A 24,927-nucleotide genomic window follows, 5' to 3' on the forward strand; every position below is an offset into this window, starting at 1 on the left:
CAAATCCACTCTGAAGGCCATTTCTGTTCTAAAAAAAACAATGCGTCTCTCTCCTTAATTTGTTTAAATGCATCCCACAACTCCCTTTGTGTCTGTGTGTGTGTGTGTGTGTGTGTGCGTGTGTGTGCGTGTGTGTGCTTGTGTGTGCGTGCATGTGCAGTTATGCAGGGGATAAAATGGTCTGATTTGAAAAGAATCCAGCCCAGTATAATAAATAATACATTTCCTCCAAATGTGCTGTAGTACTAAATTGTCTCTTCCTTCATCCCCAACAGCCCCCCCCCCAACTACAGTATGGAGTAGATCTGAAGAATAATGAATAGCTTCTATTAATCCAGATTATACATAACTCGCATACCATGAATGCCACACACAAACACGCGAGGCCGTGTGATAGTCTAAACTGCGGGGGAGAGTGAGGGCCATACTTTAGGTAAATGAATGATTAATTGAAATGTGTCGATGAATAATAAACCACTCTCTGCGGGGTAACAGATTGCACTTTTCATATTTAATAGATTGAAGGGGCCGCACACAAACTCACACAACATGTCCACACGCTTGCGAGCGACATGTAATCACAGACAAACACAGGCCGTCGCATGTACGTGCAGCCACTTCGCAGTCGACACATGAAACAGAGAAGGGGTGAACGTACGGTAGATTAAAAACATCAAAGAGGGGGCCTACGCTGCTCGCTGTAAACGCCCAGGCTGCTTTAGCTTGTTTCTTAGCTCACACTAATCCCACAAAGGGGCCTAAATGTTGCTTTCCTGCACATCATATGCAGCCCCCCCCCCCCCCCCCCCTCTCCATCCCTTCTCATGGACAGTGTCTGAGTCGATACAAGTCCTCTTAATCAGCTCCGATGAATTATTGAAGAGCCTTTTTATATCAGATCATGACCCATATTCTGCTCGCTTGAAGTGAGTACGCTGCCAATAAAATCGGGATGCACTTTTTAAGGCGCCCCACATAGGCTCCCTGCTCGCTCTCCAACGGTTGAACGGGAATCAGACGCACAACCGCGGAAAGTTACGAGCTTCAGATCGAGACCGATTTGCTCGTTTAACAAGATGACGGACATGGCCGGCATTGAGGGAAATGTGAATCCGAGGTGTTAAACTGGAATTGCAGCGTTGCTTAAGAACACAGCGACTCCTGAACGACGCAGAGTTATTGAAGATAAAATACCTAATAGAGGGTTATTGCTGGTTTCATTAACGCAGATGCAGTGCTCAGAGCCAGACGCAGGAGTCGTATTGTCGTCTCATTAGGTAGCACATGGGGAGAAAGAGAGACAGAGAGAGAATCAGTGGGAAGAGGGGATAGGATTATGAATCTCCTTAGCCCCTGCTGTCTCCTCTCCTGGCCTGTTTATCAATGACGACTGCAAACACGGTGCCTATGAAATCTCTTAAGCTCCGTTTGGAGACTTCTGGCAGACTTCTTTTTCCACGTAAGCTCCTGGCATCAAACAGTTTGCAGACACTAAAAATTGACAGGGGGCTTGAAATATGCGGCAGCGGCCCCGGTCACTGAACACAACTGATTTATCGTTCAATAAAATTTGGTGGCGATATTTACGCCGTCATTACTCATTTAGAATGCCGGCACACTTTAATTCTTAGAATTACACGAAAGATCAAACTTCACAACATCAAACGCAATGTCACTTTTGGCAGGAACATAGTTCCACTGTACACAAAAAAACGACGCTGCTTCGAAAGCCGTGATTCATTTGGTAAAAGCTGAAAAAAATCTTGGTTTTCGTGATCCTGCTCAGGTAGCTACCTGTCCCGCCAACATATCCCGTCTATATTTGCGTTGGGTCGATTCTCAGCTGAATCTATCGGCGAACTGTTCTTTTGGACAGCGTTTGCTCAGTCTACCGCCCAGCTACGCTCTAAATGATCAGTTATAACATAATCAGCATCCCTTTGCTCAGCACTATTCGAATCAGCTCTCAGTTTTCGAGCTAAATTGGAAAGTAACGTTCACATCACCGTCCGCTTTCCTCCTGCCTCCCTCCACTAAATACTTACGACAATAATATTACAGCAAGAAGCGTGTTTTGCCTGCACAATGACAATCACTATTTCGGTGATGATTACAGTAAAAAGACAGCGGTGAGCCGTATGTCAGCGACACCCGAGACGTCCATTTTGCAGCGCAGCAGCTGTGACAGCTTTGACACACTACCTGGGCTTAAGTGCCCATCTGTAGATAGGCTACAGGGGTCACATGTGTGCCGAGAGCGCCGAGCAGAATAGGTAATGGTCCCCAGTTATGAGAGCGGGTCCCAGGTGGGTTTCAAAGGTACGTAGCCGTAACCTTGACTGTGCGCACACACGGTGTAAATCCAAACTACTGTCAGCCAAATGATGGGAAAGTTAATCAGAAAAAAGGGGTCAATCGCCGCTGCGTCCGTGATGGATTGATGGACAAAGTGTCTGCATGTGTGTGTGAAGAGAGAGTGGGTGTGAATGTGCATTTGCTGCAGACTCATAAGGTTACATTCCAACACACTCCACAAGGAGTTATGAGCTGTACTGTCACTCTGCTGCTGTGAAGCACTTTTGTGTTTCTTTGAAATAACAGCCGATAAAAATAATTGCATTGAGAAAAGGGCAATGTAGTCTGTCCCTTCATGTAGATTACTTTATTGATCTAACTATATATTCCTCTCATGCTGGCGCACACACACACACACACACACTCTGTAGCAGCACTGGACAGGTGATCTGAAAGGCAGAAGTGGCTATTCCATCAGGTGGAGAGTGGCTAATAAGTTCAAGACCGAGAATGAGGAGATTTATCTTTACATGTAAGACCCGAGCGTACGCATGTGATTTTATGTCACATCAGAAAGAAAATTAAAGGCTCATGGGGAAAAGAATTACAAAGGATAAATTGTGGCGAAGCGTGAGGAAAATTACTGATCTCTCATAATCCACTAATATCCAGTTCAATTCTGCCTACACACACACACACACACACATACACACTAAAAATGCGTGTGCACACCCACACACACACATGCAAAAATACTGGATTAATGACAAAATATTTCCAGATTAATATCCACATCAATTAATCATCATCCAAGACATGCAACAGCAATAGCATGTGTGGATTCAAAGCGCCGTACTCACCTATTTAACCCTTAACATTAAAGAATATTCAATTTAATCGATTTTGTAGGCCGGAGGAATTGTAAGAATCGTGGCTATTACATCGACTAATAGACAAAGATGTTGCTTGAGTCTTTAATCCGCGTCAGTGAAATCCCATTAAGATTCAATGGTAGAAAAAGAAATATTGAAATCAGCTTCAGTCCATTACAAAAAGAAAGTCAAAAAAGAGTCCCGAATTTAGAGCAGCCTTTTAATAATTGGTAACTATTTTTTTTTTCATTTGGAATCAAATCCAGGATTTAAAGGGTAATTCCACAGGAAAACAGCTAAATCCAGAGTGCCTTTATCATGGCTGACGGCTGCTCAAGAGTCCCCACTTCCCATTATCTTCGTGTATAGAGGAGGAGAGCCGTTAAATCTCCTTCAGGAAAAAGATGGAAATATAAAGAAAAAGGAGATGAACGAGGAAATGAGTTGTGTGGTTTGCTTCACTTTGCTATGCATCTGTCTATTGCTGTGCCTCTCTCTGTAGCTCACACACCACACAGCCACACGCACACGCCAAATTATTCAGTTACTTTGCAGTCAGCTCAATTCTTTCGAACCACCCTATCTCCCATTTTCTAAAATGCGAGGGAGTAATCATGAATAAAATGCTCCTTGTTTTTCAATAAATGGAAGTAATCGAGTTGATGGATTGCAAAATTACGTCACCAGAATGCAAAACAAACAGCAACCCCTCTCTGATGCAAGCAAGTCAATGACATGCGAGTGGTCGGATGGGAAATTTTGTAGACGGCAAACGTAAAAAACAAAATGGAACAACAAATAAATCAATAAGTGGATCAATTGAGAGAGTGGTGAGGGGGTGGAAGTGATGGAGGACAAAAAAGATGTGGAGAGAGGTGATTAAAGAGAGAAAAGGTTGAGGCAAAGTGAGTGAAAAAAGTGAAAATTATGGTTGAGGAGGAAAAAAAAAGGGAAAAAAATCCTCGATAAAGCCAGTTTGTTTTTTGTTTAGTCCATTCTCTTTGGGTGCTTGTGTGTGTCTGCGAGAATGAGAGTCAGTTCAGAAAGATGGGAGACGGTGAGCGAGAGAGAGAGAGGGAGGGAGAGAGGGAGAGAGAGAGAGAGAGAGAGAGAGAGAGAGGAAAAGAGGGCAGAGAAAAGAAGGAGGCAGAGAGGAGTGTATAAACACAGATGACACCCCGACAGAAAGGACAAGTGCTGGCTTAGAAACAACGACGCGCTGTCGCTGATGAACTAGGCCTTCTCTCAGTTTGACCTTCACCTGATAAACATGAAGCAGGGAAACTTAAATGCACCCCGGCGCGATAATAACCCACCAGTCCCTCCTACGGAACTGATGTGGAGTTTGGACGGCTCTCAAACAAAAGGACATGTGAGGAGGACGGTGTGTGATTTTCAGACGTTTTAATGGAAGACTTTTTGTGCAACAACATAGAAATGACAAGGCGGTCAGAATGTGGACTCCATGATGAGGACTGGAGAAGGTGCTTGCTTGATGAATCACTGTGGTCTTGGTTGAGGAGAAAACAAAAAAGAAGAGTGAGAAGCGACAGATTATAGTATGGAGGGGGAGAGTGACGTGAGGATGACATGGCATGAGGAAAGAATCAGCTGAGAGGTGGATGGGAGGGGAGCCATGGTTACACCAAAGCTAGACTGTAGGCCAGTGTGTGCATGTAAAGGTGTGCTTAATAAATGTGCACCCCACACAAAACACCTCGCATACACAGAAAAAGGAACAAAGACTTTGAGACAGACACTAAACACTAAATAGACCTACCTATGGTCAGAATTAAGAATCCCCCAAAAAAGATGCATAGGATGGTGGGAGGAAAAAAGAGAGGGGGGAAATAGGAAATAGGAAAAGGTACAAAAGTGAAAAAGGCATAAATAGAAAATACAAGCAAGCCAATTAAAATGCCTCTAAAGTAAAAGAAATTAAAACAGTGGTGGAGTCAAAAAGTAGCCAAAGTTAGGGGTGGACAGTGAGTGGAGCGGTGGGGAGGAGGAGGAGGGAGGAGACGGAGGGAGGCGGTGAAGGGAGGAGGGAGCGTGGGCTGCACAGGGATAGAAAGGGCTGGAAGTGATAGCGATGGAGAGGGAAGGGAGAATGAATGAAAGGTAGGGGGAAAAAAAGAGAGAATAAAGGGGGCCAAAAAAATCCCCCTCCTCTTTCTCTTTCTCTTTTTCTCTGTCTCTCTGCCTCTCTCTCTCCCTCCTTGTCTGGCTCATAAATAGAAGAAATTGTTGACCAGGTAAATGGCGAAATAGATGAGAAGACAGAGGACCGAGAGAGCGAGCAAATGAAAAGGTAAAGCACCTCCCAGCAGCGCGATGAGGAAAAAAAAGAACAAAAAACGAAAGATAAAAGCAAATACTCCAGTGGCCTCCGTTGTCTCCAGTCTATGTGTGGAAGGGGGGATTGGCTGTTGCCAGTTGTTCCCCTTCCCCGGCTGCCTTCTGCTTTCTTCTGTCTCTCCTCCCAAAAAAGACTTCCCATCCAGATGACAAAAAAGCAGGCACAGATGTCCTTTCCTCTCCCCCTCTCAACTGTGGTCTGATATCACGTGCCACTCACACAGGTTAGACATTGTTGCAGCAGCAACGCACAGTATCACCAATGTTTCCCAGTGGGAGAAAAAAAAAACAGGCATTGGGGCTGCTGCTAGTCAAGCACTGCCTGCCTCATGAGGAAGGATACTGAGCTGGAATTGCTCTGTCTCCCCTCTCCCGCCCATCCCTGCGAAAAAGATGGGAGGAAGGGAGGTGGGCCCACTCGCTGCATTAGTATTCATTGAAAGAGTGTGTGAGAGAGAGAGAGAGAGAGAGAGAGGGAGGGAGAGAGAGAGAGAAGGAGGAGGAGGAGGAGGGGGAGAGGGGTGCCATCCAACAAATGTCTAGGAACCAAACCGGTGTGTGAAACTGATAAGAGACTGGCTCCCCCTAGAGTCAATCATCAATACTCAACTTCAAATAACTGGAAACACTGGGAATGAAGCGTTAGAGCCGCCACACCAGTGACCTGCCTTCAGGACAACACCTGACGTTCGGACAAATTCACTGCTTCAGTGTCACTCCAACTGCGCGATATCGCTGTGATCCACTTACAATATAATCGTCACATATAAAGAGCCTCTTCTTCCTCGAACCGAGTGTTTATCATCTCACTGCGATGAAGCACCGTTATCTTTTTCTGCTTCACACCATCCAGCGTGCATAAAAAAAGACACATCATTAAAAGAATTTCGCTTCACGTCTGCTGCGTTGTGAAAACACACAGATCCTTTCCTCTGCATTTTGCCCTAAGCCAAACTCAGTGTTGCTATGGTGACAGATGATTGCTCCCAAATGTCCAAATCAAAGCTAGAAGCACACAGAGAGATAGGTGGTCAAAAGCAGCCTTCAAAGGCGGAGACTGCAGTGCATCTCCACAATAGTTATATCACTGTCCAAACATGCTGGTCAACAACGGTCTTATTCTGGCACGAAGCATGCAAACAAAAAACACCCATATAGATATATACACTACTGTAGACTGTAGAGCATGATTGGTTTTGTTCCATCTGTGCTTAAAGTTGTTATTTATAGTAAAGGGACAAAGAGGCAGAGGGAGACAGAGAGATGCTGACAGACCTTGGGAGGAAATGTGATTACAAATCTCCACAGTCCTCTCTGTCTCCTCCACTGACCCGTTTATCAGACAGTAATTACTTAACTCACAATCAAACTCAGGCCCAATTGTATTTACAATGACAGGTGGGGTGTGTACGACCGAGTGAAGAGTGCAACATTTAAGTCAAATTTCGCTTCAATTTTTTAATTATGCGCATGCACTTTGAGAAATTACCTTGCGGTGAGGCTGAAGGTGAAATGAGGATTCAGATGTGATCGAGGACAAACAGTCATCGTAGTTTTCCTCTCTTTGGGCCCAGCTTGGATGGACCCACCAAAACAGGTGACAACGAGGTGTCTTGACCCATTCAGCCCAACCAGCAGATTCCTTGACCAGTAACATCTCGACCTTTTCCCAAAGTTTCAGGCGACATCTGTGAACCTGAATTTGGAAACATATTAAAAGCCTAATGGATAAAATACTGAACAATTGTGGTGATGAGTGTCAACGTTCACATATCTTCCCAGTGTATGCATCCAGGGAATCTGCTGAGCATATATGTTCTTTTCCTGATTAAATTCATACTTCTGCACCTGTGAGTGAGCTCCCAGTTCCACTACAGTCTGCTTCTGTAACATTACAACACCTGGGTTTCGGTATTTAAAACACTTTTACAGTGAAGTTGAAAAGGGGTTAAAAACAACAACAACAAAAAACAACCAGAGACTGCTAACACTCAAATCAGGGCACAGAGGTTAGCTTAATTAGCTAAACTGATTTTATGCACACTGGACTGTAAATACATGGAAAAACAGCTAATAATATTGTTTATTTATTGTCTCATTGCTGTATACATGTATACACTGATTTACTGTGACTAACTGTGTAAATATGTTCAATTAAATCTACCTTACATTTAAACTGTTGCTGGAAAAAGTCAGTTGCGAAGAAGCGTTAACGTTACGTGTGTCGTCAACTTGTTGTGTCATGTCGCCGCCTCGTGGTCGATTAGCAGTAACGTGATCGGCTGTGCTGTGTTGGATTGAGGATGTCTGGCTTCATGCGCTTCACAATCACAACAACACCGTCCAGAGATGGCGACGATGTCATCTCCCCTACGAGTCTGCCGAGGAATACTCAAAGAATTGCGTGTCATGCAAGGACCAAGTTACAAAGAGTCACTGGCCTACAGCTATGTCATGGACCAGTTTCGTAAAAATAAGGCGAGTTTCCGTCCACTGCGTATCAGCTAACGTTAGCGAAGTTAGCACGCTTACTGCCATCACTGTTGCACCGGGCGCGCATGGGCTAGCATTAGCTAACCCGATAACTCTCGAGTGACTATTGACATTTTTCTGGTTATATTTGAAAGTAAATGTCACATTTCGGTTGTTTCAAGGTGTAAGAATAGAGCATATACCCAACATAACACCAGGCAGCTGTCGCGGCTAACTTTGTAAGAGTTACAAGGAATAGTTCAACGCAAGGTGACAGTGAAGCAGAAGGGCATGCTAACATTAGCAGGCAGCTAACGACAAGTGGTACTTCTCAGTGTTGAGGCTCAGGTGATTAAGTACTACCTGAGTCTATTAAAGAATGAATTACGATATATTGTATGCACAGGAGAGTTGAGCATGACACATAGGATCCAGTCAGTCACTAATTGTGTTAAAGTTATCGTCGCAGGTTCCCCTGCTGATGAAAACAGCAGAGACCTGCACCAAAACACAACATAGCTGGTCTTGCTGGTGGAAATTCACCAGCAAGACCAGCATACGTTGTGTTTTGGTGCTGGTCTCTGCTGTTTTTTTTTCAGCAGGGTCGTGTCTATGTTAATATGAACTCAAATAAACAAGTAAACAAATGAACAGTACAATTCACTACGTGTTTGGTAATATAAATCGTCAGGGAAAGTTCATTCAGTACATTTTAAGTTGTTATTTAATTTGTATTTAACCGCAGCTGTGAATAAACACTTGTGGCATCGTACAAAACGCTTTTTATCACTAATGAGCATTTTATGAGTGGCCGCATTCATTTTCAAATGAACAAAAACACAACAGAAAAATTTTGTTTTTATTTATTAAACCAATCTATCAATTTGGCACTGAAATCCTTACAGATGTAGACATTGTTTCTTTTTGAAATCATGCACAGCCATAAATTTCAAATATATATTATTTTAATTCATATGCATAACCTCAATAAATTTGTAGCTATAAAAAAGTAACTGACGTCCTTTTGATTGTTTGTTTCTCTGTTTACCTGTTTACCACAGTGGAGCTGCTTGTCGCATGGAAGGGTTAATAAGCATATATGCTTAAAGCTTGTATTGTTTATGCTTGGGAGCACATGGCTCACCAGGGTGGGTGAATGCATGTGTGCTCAATGAAGTGAAATAGCTTGGAGCAAATCTTGCTTGTCAGTGTGTATTTGTCCTAGCTCTGAAGCAACCCAAAGGCATTATAATGTATAGATGAAACTCTAGAGGGACTGGACAAAATGCTTAGTGTCCATGTGGCTGTTACAGATGATGAAGAGAAAAAAAAACATTCTGGTAGAAAGGCTTGTGATATTGGCACATCTGTTTATGTTAATTCCTGTTACTGGAGTCATTGCTAACTCCATGCTCTCCAGCAGCCAGACCCTAAGGTTTTCTTCATAAATGTTATCTTGGTGTTATTTTTCTACAGTGTGACTGTTAATCCAATCCAGTACTTATTAAAGGAACTTACTGCTTGTTACGATCTGGTTCATCATTTCGTCTTAACTAATCTTACCTTTCTTTTTCCCTCTGCAGGTAACGGGAGAAAGGTACTGCCGTGCTCAGCAGGAGGCACACCATGACTCACACACATACCTGTGTTTGCTGGAGTCCACTAGGAACCACCTGTACCTGCACAACCTGTACCACAGTAAGGGAGAGCGCAGCCAAGAGGAAGCGGCAGGTCTTGTGGGGCTCAGGTTGCCCACTCAGCCAGGAGGTAAAGGCTGGGAGAAGTGAGGACAGGGGAAGAAAATCTTAACCCTTATCCAGAAATGACTTGTCTGTGGCTGATTCATCTGGTCTCATACTCTTCACCTCATGTAAACTCCCAAGGGATCAAAAATTTGACTGGAGTCTGGCAGGCTGGATTGTGCCATCGCGGACTGTTATGAGGGAACTCGACTTATTCCTGTTTTGTCGTTCTACCAATGTTCAGAGCGAGGAATCTTTTCTGATCCGAGAGTGTTTGAAGCAACTGTGAAGTGATAATTAAAAATCTGTTGTTCAGCTGTGAATATACTGTACTCTGCAGCTTAGCCACACCTGGTTTTGTTTGTTTTTTTGTCATTTTTTTTCTTGTTAGAAGGCAAAAGCAATCATTCAAAAGGACTGTACTTGTACATTTTCATTGTGATCCATTTGTCCTATTAAAAAATATTAGTCACTGCTACACTTTGTGAGATTTTTAAAGAAGTTGATGACACATGATAAGTCCACTGAGGCATACGCAGCCTTACTTGCAGTTGTCTTCTACTCTTGTGCCTCTGCATGAGTGAACATCGGGGTGGACAACTAACAGGAATCTAAGCACAGTCTAATGCTAGCCAGTACAGCAACCCTGCAATATTTGAACCCAATTCTCAATTTTTTGGACCAATACCTGTTCTAGGGAGTCAAAATTTCCAATATACAAACATTTTTTGCAGTGATCCCTCAAATGTGGATATCAAACACTTTTTATAAAGATATGTAATGGAGGCATTTTATGGTTTAACAATAAAACGTACAGTATTGTCTGAAATGACAATATGAAGAAATTATCTCAAGTATCTTTTTATGCATTAAGTTCTATTATAAAGGGTTTTTTTTATGCATAACTGAATACATACAGACCGATACCAATATATATATGATATGCCAATAGCAGCCAATAATTTTGGCCAGTCACTATATTACTCAGCCACTGCAGAGACTTTGACATGAGTCTCTAGGCATTGTTAAAAATTAAGTTTTTTAGTGTAGTTCGGTAAATGTTCCATGCAGGGTTTTTTAAGTTTATGTTGAAGATGCAGAAGTTACACTCACGCTGAAGATGTTTGAGACATTTGAGAATGTAATCTGACTTGTGCCGCTGCCTTCATGACTGACTTGCCTCATTAAACACTTATTGCAAACTATTTGGATAACTGGCAATTAAAATTAAATTGTTTCTATCATTTCTCAAGGAAAGTTGCCAAACATTTGCCGGTGCCAGCTTCTAAAATGTGAGGATTTTCCTGTGTTTCTTCATCATCTGTGATAACGCATGAAGAGTCTTCGGGTTTTGGGCTTGTGCGTGGACAAAAGAGGCAATTTAAAGACGTCGCTCTGGGCTCTGGGATGTTTTGACATTTTGTTTCACTGTTTTTTTTTGCATAAGATTTCAAGGCAACTTGAGGCAGCCCACAGACGTACAAAGGGGTCACCATGTTTTCTCCTTGTGCACCAGTGGCAGGAGAAAAATGCACGATTATGTAATGGGACAAGAGGAAAAAGTCTTGAACGTCATCGCATTGTATGACAAACAGAGAATCTGAGGAGGAACAGCGGTTTGAAGGGAACCCTTGTCAGCAGTGCCTGAGAGACTGGAGTGACTGGTCAACAACACGGCGAGCTGCTTCCTCCAAATTTGAATCAGGAGCTCAGAAAATGACACAAATAAATACACCTTTAAGAAAATCCAATCAGACATGACATTACATTAACTTGAACATTGTCCCAGTGATTTTGTCCACTTTCTACAGCATAGGTACAGTATACCAGCTGGGCTAGAAGCCTTGCTCTTCTCTTATCCACAGCTCGCTCATACACTACCTCGGCTTCTCTGGCCTCATGTTATCCATCTCACTTTTTTTTCTTTTCTTCTCCCATTAAATCTACCCTTCCTGTTTCCTTTTACTCTCCAGTGGTGACTAACATTGCCTTCAGTGTGAATTTAAATAGACTAACCCTAAAGCAAACAACTCACAGTGACACAGGGAGTAAGACGTGCACCCATGCGCTGCCCCATGCTCAGCTGCGGAAGGAAAGTCCAATGCATTCTGACAAAGCAACGGCTTGTGTCAAAATTTATATTGCACAAAAAGGCATATAAACGCGCCTCTCCACGCCCCACTGTTTCATGCATCCTGGAGCAGACAGCCACGACAAACAGAATGAGAGAGGAGCCTTAACAAAAGCTGAGTGGCACCGAAGGGGGGAGGATTGGAGAAGGTGGCTCCCCGTGGACTTTATGATGCTGCCTCTCATACCAGGGAATTAGTTAAGTCAGTGTATTTTTTTTTAATGTCAGCGCAAACTGAACTCATCAGGGGGTAATAAGGCAAGGCAAATTAGCCACATGCCGTAAGCTTAATGTCCCGCGTTGAGTGAAACTTAAGCGTTTATGAGTGAAAGGTGGTGATATAAGTGCGCGTCAGGCTGGTGAGGGGAGAAACCGAAGAGCGGAGGAAGAAGAGAGGAGGAGGGCGGAGACACTCCACCCGTCAGAGTGGAGGCTGATTTTGTTCATTCCATGGTTCAGTAAAGGGGCGAGGAGTCAGCATCTGCAACTTCTGTCCCCGAAAGGAAAAAAAAAACAACACAACAACAATCTGTTGAAGAGAGCTGGAGCGAGGCGCGCACTCTTCTCTGGAGGCGAGTCTGCTATTTGGAGCATCTGGACAAACTGCTAGAAGTTACCTCTTGTTTATTCATCAAGGGTTTTTTATTGGTTTTTTTTTCAGGAGTTGCGGACGAACACATAAGGGAGAGAGAGAGAGAAAGTTGTTTTCTTCAAAAGAAGCACGAGGACGACAGGGAGGACAAGCAACACACCGAAGGAGTGGAGAAGAGGAGAGGTGACCCGGCCGAAGCGACATGTTTGGCATGATTAAGAATTCGCTCTTCGGAAACACCGAGGAGACGGAATACAAACTGCTGAGCAGTGAGACCAAGGTACACCTGTCAGACACAGCTTCACCACCGCGATGTCTTTAAAGCGTCTGCTAATTCTGCCCTGTGCGCCTTTCTGCGCGGCTACGATTACGCACAGTATTCCAGCTCCGCTGTAAAGGTGCAGCGTTTCCCCGTCTGTTTGCATTCATACTTCACCCCAGCACTGAACACCAACAAGGTTATGTTGTTGTAATTTTCGTTGAAAAATCGTCACATCTGTGTTTTTCCCCCCCTGCTGTTACCACATCCTCTGTAACCTTGACGAGCAGCCTGCCACTTAATTGCTTGTGACCTATACGGATGCCCGCTGAGCCGCAGTGTGGGCCGAAGGGGCGCAGCAGCCGGAGGTCCTCTGCCAATCAACAGGGCACACATGAATAAAGATGGTGATGCTGGCTTCTGTGTAACCTTTAAACAAGGTTTTGAGGCTCCCCATTCATTTGCGCGCGTGAAGCTTTGCGTCACTGTTTTTTTTTTTTTTTTTTCGTTTTTTTTTTCCATCGTGACATTGTAGACGCGTGCGTGCGTGCGTGTGCGTGCGTACACGTGAAACCTCAGGGGCACGCGTTAACTGACCCTGGACGAGGAGAGTGTGCAGGTCATACGTGTCTGTGGTTAACCCCTGAGGTCAGCTATGGATTGGGTGTGCACACTGATACACAGACCATCCCCGATGACGACAGCGTCAGGAGGTGGAGGAGGAAGGGCATGCCCTCTCCATATCAGCACCCCAACCCCCTTGTTGTGTTTATGTTCAATATGTATGCCCCTATTTAATGTATGCACTCTTTGGAGAGATTCCAGTGAACCCAGTGATGTGTGTTGTCAAGTGGAGCAGCGCCTAACAGCCATTTCGAGGTCCTTCTCTCGTGCCCTGTTGACCCACAGTGCACTACTGTAAATGTGCATGTGGCCATGTAATGTCAGGGTTGGCAGGGGGGGCTTTGTGAGAGTGGCTTTGTGTGTTTATCTGCTCACTTTTGACAGGGGCACAAAAGCCCGACTGACCAGACAGACACGGACTCAAATGACCCAAACTGACACATTTATCCAGTGGAGGACAGATCTGTTCTGACACTGCATACAAACATCTAGTGTTTGCGGCTGAAATGCAAAAGAAATACAGTTTAAACCAGCAGTATAAGTAAAAACAGCTACGTTTGACTGATTTCAATCACAAATACTAATATTTGAACCGGAAAAGGACACATTTTACTGCAGAGCTCTTCAAGGAAAGGTTCACATTTTGTTGAAATTAGCAGAGAAGCAGACAGATGATCATATTGATATGATATGATGTCCAAGGTCATTACAGTGCCGACATGTTCAACAGGCTTTAAAAGTCAGAGCTCGCTCTTCACCAAATCTCTGGACTTGACTTGTATAGTAGGTATTGAAATCAGAGCCCGTCACCCGATCTGTGGAGCACTGTGACACCTTACACTCTTAATTAAAACTGACACAGAATACAGACGAGTTGCCTGGCAGGGTGCACACACGCACACACCTGCCGACAAGCACACATCCACGGCAGAGCAGCATGGGTGGGGTTCAGAATGTGGAAGGTGTTTCTCGGCGAACATGAGAAAGACGAGGCAGTTTAACAGTGATAACACCTTCTGTGCGCTCTGTTTAGACACAGTAATTATCACTGTACAGGCTGGCAGCTAAACACACACATGCACACGAGCACAGACACAAGACAGACAAATTAATTGCCCTGCTTCAACAAAGTCAGGCTCTGCTTTCTTAAGTCACCCGCACACAATGTTAATGGTGGGCCCACTGACAAGCCATGCAGAGCAGAGCCCTTATAATTACCATGCAGGAGTCGGGGTACCTGTCACAAGTTAGAGCCCAGTGATAACATAATGTTATCTTGTATGTGCCGAGGAATGAACGCAGCTACATGGTCTGATTGCAGGTTTTCCACTGCTGGCTGGATTGGAATTTGATAGTAACACAATTACAGCAACTGGATGACATGTAATTACTCTGTGATCGGTAAATCCTGCAGGCCCAGAGTCAGAAATTCACATATGAGATAAAGATGAACTCATCTTAGGACTCATATTTTGAGATTTCAGTTTTTCAGTCCTCTGGGGAAAAGAAAACTAAGAAGCCCATCGAAGAATGAGAGCATGCAGTGGAACTCAGAAGTCAATTAATCTGTCGATTGTATTTTCGATCAGTCTTTTGGTCTATAAAATGTCAGAAAATGCAAAAAAAAATGTTGATCAACGCGTGAAATGCCGTCCTCAGATGTTTTTGATTGGACCAAAACCCAAATATATTCAGTTCACTGTTCGAAGGGAGTAAAGAAAGCAGTAAAATATTGAGAATTGTGACTGAAACAAAGACCAAAACGAATCGATTAATTGATTAATCATTGCAGCACTGGCTCTGACTGCTGCTGTCATCAGGGAAATAAAAAATATTTTGCTGCAGCTTCTAGCAGATCGATGGTAAACACTGCGAGGGGAAAGGAATGACAGTGACATTATGAAATGAAATTCCAGCGCTTAACAACGTTATACAAACACACACACAAAGCCACACAGCATAAAACACCACAGAAGTACAATCACATCAGCGGGAATGAGCAGCTGTATTAGAAACCTGCATCACTGTCTCCGCTGTGACCAGATTCCTTCAAAACCCATTAAAGTTATTGCTCAACAGCTTAGTCAAGTGACTGTGCTTCACATTAGCCCCACTTAATCATATTTAATGCAAAACTGTTGCATCATATTAAAGCTGTGTGTCTGGGGGTGGGGGTTGATTTTTGTGTGTGTGTGTGTGTGTGTTTGTGCGTGTGTGTGTGTGTGCTTGCGTGTGCGTGCGTGTGTGTGTCTATGTTAGCCTGTGTGCTGTTATGTAAGAGCGTGCCCATTATTCTCTGTAGCCTGACTGAACACTGCAGAGCAGAAGAAGAAATTAAATCGAATCAGTGTAAATACGTTTCATCTGCATCTCGTTATTTGGCTGCCTACATTGTTTTCACACACCCACGTGTGTGCAGTCACACTCACACAAACACACGCACACACACACACACACACATGTTGAACTCCTCCAGGTGTAAACCCAGCCAGTTCGAAGCTTTTTGTCTTATAGGAGCAGATTGTTAACATCAGTGTGTGAGAGGTGAGTCATATCTGAGATCCAGCACCCATTCCTAGGAAGAGAACTGTGTTTATGTGTCATTTGTGTGTGCGCATGTGTGTGCATGAAAGCGATTCGTGCAGTTGTGCATGTCACAGTGTGTAGCCGTGCCTGATTTCCCTTCCCTCCCAATAGGATGGAGTGAGCTTCGAGGTGCGGCGGTACGACGGTGCCAAATATGCTACTGTCTCCTCCGAGGGACGAACCTTCGACCAAGTGACCGGCGAGCTGGTGAGGAAGCTGCTCATGTACATCGGCGGGAGCAATGAACAAGGTAAGCCAGTCAGAAAATGTGACCTACAGGTGGATAAGTGTGCTAAAATATGTTCACCGACATGCATCTTGGTTCATACATTTCTTATACATGTGATAGCATAGAAATATTTTCAATATCTGCTGAAGGCCACAAAGAGCAAAGACACTGCTCCAATAACTGAAGGCAAAGTATTAGATTAAAACTTTGTGGGGGGGTTTACATGTCTTGGCTCTTCTTCCAGCGAGAGGCAAATCCTGCAGCTTATAAAAGGTGTGTGTTTTTTTGAAGATCACTACTTATTTAATTATCAGTAATATATAATATTCATAATTATGTTTTCATTAGGGTATAATCAGCTTAAATCATTGTGTTCTTGGTACCTTGAAATAAACCAGTTGTTTCTACAGTAGCCTAGCACAGAAAAACCAAACACTGGCTCTAGAGAGGACGGTCTTTCCTGTTTTTGCATTTTTAGCAGCCACTGTAACGGGGAGAGTCAGATGAGGGATGTTCAGTTGGTTGCAGTCACCAAACCTCACCTCAACATGCCACTAAATCGTGCACACTGGACCTTTACACAGTGGTCGGTCGGTCGGTCCTCATTTGTAAAGAAAGAAACTGTTATTTTTTACTCAAAATGACTTGGCCTTTTGGACGATAGGTGTGAATAATGCTCGGACGCTACTGTCCTGTGGGGCCCTTTTTCCACACTGTAGCTCACCAGACATACACAACCTCAGCCAACTAGAAGTGCAGTCTGAAGACCAGGCCTCGCTGCACAATCCTCAGTCTATCCGTTTGCTATTTATAGAGGTGTGATCTACATGGCCTGTTCCGCGGTGTCTGGATAAAAACTGTCGGCATCTGCATAATGATACACTCCGCACAAAACCCACAACTCCTGACCTTTACATGGAGGTAGTGAGGGCAATGGAGTGTCTCTGCTCACTCCTCCATGTTTCCCCCCCAGTTTTTAAACCCCCTTTCTGTCTCTTTGGCTTCATCTACGAAAGGCGAGGCCATGGGCACAGCAGCTCCAATCATCATCACGGTGTACCCACGGAATGACGGCGTTCTGTCCCGCCGTTTGATGGTCGGCATCCGCATCCCTACCAACTACCAGCAGAGCCCCCCGACTCCCACCGACAGTGCCATCAGGATTGAGGAGCGGCCCGGCATGACTGTCTACGCTCTGTAGGTGTCATTTAAAGTGTTTCGCTTTAAAAATCTTTGAAACCCCTTCGCGGCACAGTTACCCAACCTAACCCAAGCGCACTAGTAGCCCTTTTATTTTTGGATGTTCGCTCTCCTGCAGGCCTGTTATGATAGAGCAGGTCCTGAGGCGGGTTCACTTGACCTCATCGAAATATCATCGTGCATGTGTGCCTTTTGGCGCCCTGTTCCACTCGAATGTGACACCGCACCCACATGATTCACCCAGTCAAACCCACAAATTAAAAACTTTCCCCATGCCCTCTTTCGTTCGCAGGCAGTTTGGAGGCTTCGCGGCCGAGAGCGAGTACCGAGCGGAGGCCTTGCGTCTGACGCGCACCCTGGGCGAGACAGCCCCCTTTCAGCGCAAGCAGTACTTCTGCTGCAGCTACGACCCACCGCTCAAGCCTTACGGACGCCGCAACGAGGTGTGGTTTCTACAGGAGGAGCCGTAGGAGATCAGATCGGGAAAATGTCATGAATCTCATGCTGAAGTCTTTATTCAACCTAAATAACCCTTTTCACTACTGACAATCCTGTAGCTCTAACAGTGTTCTATTGGTAAGAGCAATATGGTGACTTGATAGACCTTTGAACCCAAATGGACACATAGAGATTACCCATGTTGCCTTTACCCGCCTGACCTTCAGCTCGTCACACATACAGTAGCTACACTGACGTTAGGTGTTCAAGCAATGGGACAATTTAGAATTTAACATCAGCACAGCGGCGTTTTCTCATTCATCATAACATATTTCCATTTAAATTCAACCGGAGTGATTAAAGGCTTCTAGATACATGTAGTGTTAAGATATAAAAGTATTAGTTGGAGTCCTGAACACAGTATGTATGTAGCACTGCGATTGAGTTTAGTTCTTTAAGCTGAGGGGAAATAGATCTTAAAGAAACTACCTTTAGATAGTAGCTCAGTGAGTGAACTTATATGACTCTGCATTTAAATACAATTGAATAGATTTTTTTTTTTCATTCCTTTTAGAACTACGTGTTTGTCCTAGAGGGTTGATAATGTCCCCGTAGAGCTCCCATCTCCCCGAAGAACACACAGTAGGGCTTGCACATCTTTGATCTAGTTTACAATTGTATGGCTGCTACTGAGAAATGTACAGAATTAACATTATGGTAGTAACAAGCACACTTCCTTTTCCTGAGTGAGGAACTGGAAAGAAAAAGGAGTTGAGCCATAAGTAGAACTAGTCTTTGTGATTTAACGGGTGAACAGCTGTGAGTGGAAACTACCTAGCTAGCTTTAGGTGTCGTTATCAACTTAGTGGTTACGTGCTGATCTGTTTGTGTGTAGTGAATATTTGTGTTTAGGTGCATGACGCCACCTTTATTTATTCAGACTCCTGAAGCTGTGTTATGAGAAATCTTCTGTAAAGAGTGATTTTCTGTGGTAAGAGTGAATAAAATGTTCAGGTTTGATAGTTGTTTCATAATACATTTAATATATTATTCAGTAAGAGTATGGATAATTCTAGTTGTATTATTGCTTCACGTCGTGAAACGCTGTCAGAGACAGTACCAGTCAAAACAGTTGCACTGTACAGTTGAAACATTCCACATAGTGGGAGGACTGGGTGATATATTTGACCTTAAAGTTACACTATGTAGTTTTCAGGAACACATTTTTAAGAAAAATGATAAAAATCTTTCCTTATTGATTTTCATGAATGAATACACTGAATAAACAAACGCTCCTCAAAAAGGACATCCCAGTTCCTTTCCGTTTTACCCTGTTTATGTTATGTTCTCAGTAGCTAGTATTCTGAAAAATGTCCTCAAACATTTTTTACCAAATACTTCAATAATGATGAAGTAGGGCTGACTATTGGTACTTTCACAAAATATTAACACAATGAGATTTTGGATAAATAATCATCAGCAATGGGGAAATAGTGAGTGGGTAAAAGTATTACAAATAGAACAGTTTCTTTAAAACCAAGAAAAAACATTTATCACAAATTAACAATATCCAACTTCTAGGATATCATGAAAAGATATAATGTTGATATATTGCCCAGCCCTACTGTGCTTATTTCTTGCTGTGACGGGTAAAAATAAACTACTTTCAATTTGACACACACCATGTGTAGTTTCACATGACTTAAAGGAAGTTAAATTAGGGGCCTAAATCGGGCCTTTGATTTGACAGCATAGACAGACATCAACAAATATATGAGAATTATATAAATGTCACTCAAGGTTTAAAACTCATGGAGATGAGATAAATGAAAAAAATCAAAATGCAAAATTCAATAATTGACTCATTTATTAGATTTAATTGACAGACAAAATACAGCAAGAGGAATAAGAACTGCAAAAGAGAGATTAATATACAGACATTTGATTAATTCAAGCAAACTAAAACAACGCCCTTCAAAGATCCTGTATCCACTACAACTGTGTGCAAATAGTCCTTCAAAACAGGTCTTAACTGATGCACAATGAGAGGGGGGGTTATTACACGGCCTGCTGGCGCCTCACCCTTCTTAAATCAGGAATAAATGGTTTTCTTTCAGAAGTTTCAACAGCGAGCCAAACACTGATGTGCCCCTGATGTAATGCCGTGGCCCTGTAACCCCACACTAGTGTAATTATACCAAGGGTAGAGTTCTGGTTTCAGCTGGGCTTTGCATACATGAATACAACAGAAGCTAGAAGTAAAGCCTGGGGTCATTCAGGTAACCCCAGCCTGTCATCTGTAACCTTGTTATGTGAGGTTGAAATATTGCACACGCATATACTCATTATGTAAAAAAAAAAATAAAAAAAAAAGGCCCTCTTTTTTTTTCTCAAACAATGCACTGCTCCATTTCATAACAACCTCCTTTACATATTTTATTGTATGACTGAGAGGTTCAGCCTGTGAGAGCTGGGCCATATAATGAATGGAATTACTTAGACTGTCATGTATTGTAACTGATGTAGTACAAGATCACACTGTTCACATATGAAGGAAACTTCTAATCATAGTATGAGAATCAATGAGATATTGTATGACTAAACACATTTCAACCCAGGTCTGTTTTTGTATATGGACAACACCTCAAAACTACTGTATAGGAAACACACAAGGTAACGGCAATGATACTGCAAAAATACTTTTTATAATTGGTGTTGCTATTGTTTATAGGTGTAGGAACTGCAATCAAGAAAATTGCTACAAAATGTTTTGGTAATAAATCTGCCTTAAAAAATACATTCCCCACACTTCTTCCTGCTTTCATCTCTTAACAAGGACCATTTAGGTCCCTGAACCTACGTGCTAGAGTATTAGACAAAGCAAAAGAAATCCCATCACTGAGAATGTTAATAATGATGAATCTCAGAAAAGCTAGAGTTACAAGTTGTCAATCGCTTTAAATAAATTTAAGAAAAAAAGGGGAAAATAGAATTCAAAAGAAGTGACTGCTTCATGAGCTATTCCAATATCCAAAATATGATTAATTAATTGGTGAGTTATCACTGACATCTTTTAGCCCTCTATTACCTGCTTTTTCTTTTCTGTTTTCTACAGTCGAGTAGGTATCCATCAACATTAGTCCCTGCTTTACAATATATTTAAGATACAGAGAAGGAGGGAGAGGAGTGTCACTGAAGTGATGGCGCCTGAGCCTTAGTTGTGTTTCTTGTCAGGGGAGTCTGGGTAAGGTGCATATGGTGGAGGCCGCTCCTGCGTGGGAATACAAGAAAAAGCAATGTGTAAGCCAAGGTTAATAAAGTTAACTACAACTAAACTAAGAACTGAGAATAGGTGTGAAAAAATATTTTGGTTAAGTAGTTACATTTTTTGGTTAAATTAGACTTTGGAAAGAAATGAACGATATTGTGCACTTACAAAACTAGAGTAAATAAAAATATACAGGAAATGTCTTAAGCCTTCATAAATATGGTGGATTTTTTCATCACAACAATCATGACGAGGCACTGGTGTGTATCGAGACCAGAATGTCTGCTTGACTGTGAGTCAATTGCCTTCACAAAGAGTTGCTTTGTTTTTACTGTTTGTAACAACTACTCTGACCTTCCTGCCCCTGAAAAATACCCCAATATTATAATAAATGAAAGAACAAAACATCTTTAAACAATAAAAACTCAACTGAAACGAGTAAACTCACTCTGCAAACTAGCTGAAACCAAACTGAATTTAAAACAAATACTATAAATGAAATACCAACATAAAACAATTAAAAATACTTAATTATACTAAGTCTGGTGTTTTAAGGAGAACTTGTTACTACACATGTAACTTCCACACAACTTTAATTGAGGAAAAGACAAGCAGAGCAGCTTACCATGGGCATGTAGACATTGTGTGGATTGTTGGGATCGTAATAAGCACTGCCTGCTGCTTCGGCCGCCTTGGAGTTACCTGTGCATGAAATGAAATGCGACAAAGACGGAGCGATTAAGACAGACAGTACTGACGACTAAACATATTAAGGAACAGACGCTACAGCTCCATATTAGTCATATCCACAAAATCCACTGGCACACCCTGAGAGTGCAAAGAGGCAAACGTCCAAGTAGAGCTCTTTCTAAAATAGAAATGTACCAAACTGACATTTCAGCACCCTGTGTGCAGAGTGAGACTGTTTTTACTGAAATCCACAAGGTGCCAGAAAAGTGAATGGGAATGGAGAGGGGAGATTGTTTATCCTTTCAAATTTTGATGTGCAGCAGATGAGACATCAGTACCCATTTTTTGGTGGCGTGATTCAAAGTGATTCACTTTGAGGCAGACAGATCAGATCTGACGGGTGCAGTGACACAGACATACAGAGAGGAAAAATAAAGAGAGAGAGGGAGAGAGAAACAGACCTGGAGGTGCCGGAGCTTTTGCCGTCCAGTTCTGGGGCGGTGCAGCCCAGTTTTGGGGTGGCCCAGGGTAGGGAGGAGGTGGAGCCATGTAGTCGAAACCAGATGGGTACATTCCTGGAACACAATAGACAGACAGACAGGCAGACTAAATAGATGGAGATTCAAGGTCAAAGGAGGTTACAGGCTGTGTAGGCAATTAGTTACACAGCAAAGACAAAAAGAAATGAGACAAACAAGGCAGAAATCAGAAGGCTGAAAGGGAGAAAGCAACCACAGCAAATTTGTGCCTAAGGAGTTGTTACTTATGTCCAATGAGGACATTTGACAAAACAAATATATCTACACTGCATACACATGCAGGGAAACATGACTAAAAGGCTAAAACAGTTACATTCTTGCCCATCCTATAGTTTACACTGCCCTTTGCTATATTACATTAATTGACTGTGAAAGTGAAAGAATAAACAGAAAGTGAAAGCAATTACCAGAAGAATGCAAGTCAGTGAGCCTTGAGTTGAGATTATTTAAAAATATATATATATTTACTATTTGGCCATCCTTAAAGCACTGCACTTCATTTGTCATGGATACCTTCAGGAGAATCAGAAAAATTAGAAATCACTGAATTCTGCACCTGCAGCAGCTGTTGGACAGGGGTAGCCCATGTTGCCTGCAGCAGGGGGGTAGAATCCATTCTGCTGGGGAGGGGCTGGGTAAGGATAGGCGGGAGGAGCAGCTGGAGGTGGGCCATAGCCATTCATCATTCCAGGTGAAGGATATCCATAAGAGGCGGCACCGTTTTGGGCAGGAGCAGCACGAGAAGCTGAAACACACCAAGAAAAAAAGGTTATTTCACAACAAATAAACTAGAATTTCAAACAGTTATGGTTGTGTTCTCTCAATCATAGATGTCTGTGCAACTTATATATATCTATAGTGATGGAGTCAGTCTTTAAAAGGCACTTTTTGGAGTAGTTTCAAAGACTTTTTTTTTAACCCACGACTATTAAGCCATGTAAAGTATAGGCCACAGTGATTGAGGAACCTGGCATACAAACCATTTGTGGCGAGTTTGAAGAGATGCTGTCCCAGCTCTATGGCTCCTCCACTGATGAATGACATCTTGAAATGGGCCTGGCCCTCCCAGCCACCTGGTGACAAAGCCAACTACATTTAGAAGCAACACTTATATATACATAAATATAAACACACACACATACATACATATATACATATATACATAGATAGATAGATAGATAGATAGATAGACAGATAGATATAGTATTGTGAATGTCAACAGAGGTGACATATAAATGCAACCCTATTATTATGACTAAGATGATGCTCTTCACATCTGCTGCATTTTACCAGATGAACATGACATTTATAGACATATTACAAATTATAGGTCTACACAAAGTCAAACAAATAAAAACTTTAGTAGCTGCGAGCACAAACAAAAGGCCACGTACCACCAGGCTCAGCTGACACTGTCCCTTTAATGTAGTTGGCTGCAAAGACTGGCTGCTCAATGCTGCAGCCTTTCATCAGATAATAGGGGAACATGGCTGAACCCAGGCAGTCCTTGGTGTTACTGGACACAAACAGCAACTAAGCAGAGGAATGAAGAGAAGAGGCAAGAGATTATGTGAGGAGAGTTAGGATGTGTGATCATATCAATACTGCCAACTTTCCACTCAAGAAGCAACCAAGGTGTTAGATGTGATGTATGTTGAATATAATGTGTATAACTCTGGCTGTACCCTGTATGGTGTGAGGTAAACGGTGCCCTTCTTGGTCCCCTTCAGCAGGTCTGTCTTGCAGGCGACATCACTGAATGACAGCTCCACATTCTTACATTCCCTTAACACACTGAGTAAAGAAGAAACAGGTGAGAACAAGGAGCCCTGTTACAGCCACCATAGAAAATGACGGTACTTAATTTAGTAGTCATGTGAAAATGGTTTCAGAACGAGTTGCTAAACCACATTACATAACGTGACCAAAATCCTGTATGCACAAAATGTCAACATCTAAGCTGTCAGCTACTTCCTGTTTTGATAGTAAGCTAACGATAGAAATAAGTCATGTTGCTCTAATATGAAGTCGGTCTGTGAAAATACGATATCACCCCAGTTTAAAACCCAACGTTTGAATTGCCCCGATATGACTTAAACAGCCATCGTTGACGTCAACAATGGAACAGATGCGTTAGCTATGCTAATGTTAACCAGGCCAGCTAGCGGGAGGCTAGCATTATGTTGACTACGCACTGGAAAGTAGAAGGTAAACAAGCCAAAACGAAAGGCGACAGCTAGCTAGTTTTTTTAAAATTAACCACACCGAGGCATTATAACACACATACGTTTCTCCGTTGTTTATCAAAACGCCGCCGTTCTGCGAATGGTTCCGATTCAGAGCCATGTTTGGGAGACGTCTTCTGCTCTCCTGATGCTAGTAGTGCTAAAGTCTGTCAGCCCGACGGGGATGCCCGTGCCCCAGATACGTCATCCGTGTTACGTCACGACACCGTCTGACAACTCGTGATTTAGTGGAGGTCAACATCATTAGCATACAATCTACTGCGTCCTGCTGATACTGTACCTGGCCGTCTGATCGCGCAAAATAAATATATAGTAATTTAATTTGATATGCTAAATAAATACAGGTTCTATCCAGCAAAAGTTTTGACCTTAACATGTGATTTTAA

The 24,927-nt window shown here is 42.8% G+C and overlaps 4 protein-coding genes across 7 annotated transcripts in view; 2 read left to right on the forward strand and 2 right to left on the reverse strand.

The window, feature by feature from the left end:
* grin2ba (glutamate receptor, ionotropic, N-methyl D-aspartate 2B, genome duplicate a) overlaps positions 1–5,924 on the reverse strand; it is a 138,959-nt gene extending 133,035 nt beyond the window's left edge. The window contains exons 1-2 of one of the 4 annotated variants that reach the window (XM_030407174.1): positions 5,546–5,924; positions 3,156–4,947 (exon numbers count right to left, since the gene is read on the reverse strand). The gene's annotated coding sequence lies outside the window, so the exon portion shown is untranslated. Of the gene's footprint in view, positions 1–3,155 lie in introns of all 4 variants that reach the window. The other 3 variants (XM_030407175.1, XM_030407173.1, XM_030407172.1) reach the window with 3 other exon arrangements.
* Positions 5,925–7,805: 1,881 nt separating this feature from the next.
* On the forward strand, positions 7,806–10,217 carry fmc1 (formation of mitochondrial complex V assembly factor 1). The gene is made up of 2 exons (XM_030407176.1): positions 7,806–8,003; positions 9,581–10,217. The coding sequence occupies exons 1-2, from the start codon at positions 7,875–7,877 to the stop codon at positions 9,782–9,784; spliced, it is 333 nt and encodes a 110-aa protein (XP_030263036.1). The 5' UTR covers positions 7,806–7,874; the 3' UTR covers positions 9,785–10,217.
* A 2,314-nt stretch (positions 10,218–12,531) lies between these two features.
* On the forward strand, positions 12,532–20,160 carry LOC115575617 (heme-binding protein 1). The gene is made up of 4 exons (XM_030407817.1): positions 12,532–12,742; positions 16,043–16,181; positions 17,177–17,357; positions 17,653–20,160. The coding sequence occupies exons 1-4, from the start codon at positions 12,665–12,667 to the stop codon at positions 17,828–17,830; spliced, it is 576 nt and encodes a 191-aa protein (XP_030263677.1). The 5' UTR covers positions 12,532–12,664; the 3' UTR covers positions 17,831–20,160.
* wbp2nl (WBP2 N-terminal like) lies at positions 19,648–24,740 on the reverse strand. Its single transcript, XM_030407816.1, has 8 exons — positions 24,583–24,740; positions 23,981–24,089; positions 23,690–23,828; positions 23,276–23,368; positions 22,852–23,040; positions 22,218–22,331; positions 21,692–21,768; positions 19,648–21,069 (listed from the first exon to the last, which is right to left on the reverse strand). The coding sequence occupies exons 1-8, from the start codon at positions 24,639–24,641 to the stop codon at positions 21,013–21,015; spliced, it is 837 nt and encodes a 278-aa protein (XP_030263676.1). The 5' UTR covers positions 24,642–24,740; the 3' UTR covers positions 19,648–21,012.
* Positions 24,741–24,927: the final 187 nt, after the last annotated feature.

This window comes from Sparus aurata, chromosome 23 (assembly GCF_900880675.1).
Source record: "Sparus aurata chromosome 23, fSpaAur1.1, whole genome shotgun sequence".
Lineage (NCBI taxonomy): Eukaryota > Metazoa > Chordata > Actinopteri > Spariformes > Sparidae > Sparus > Sparus aurata.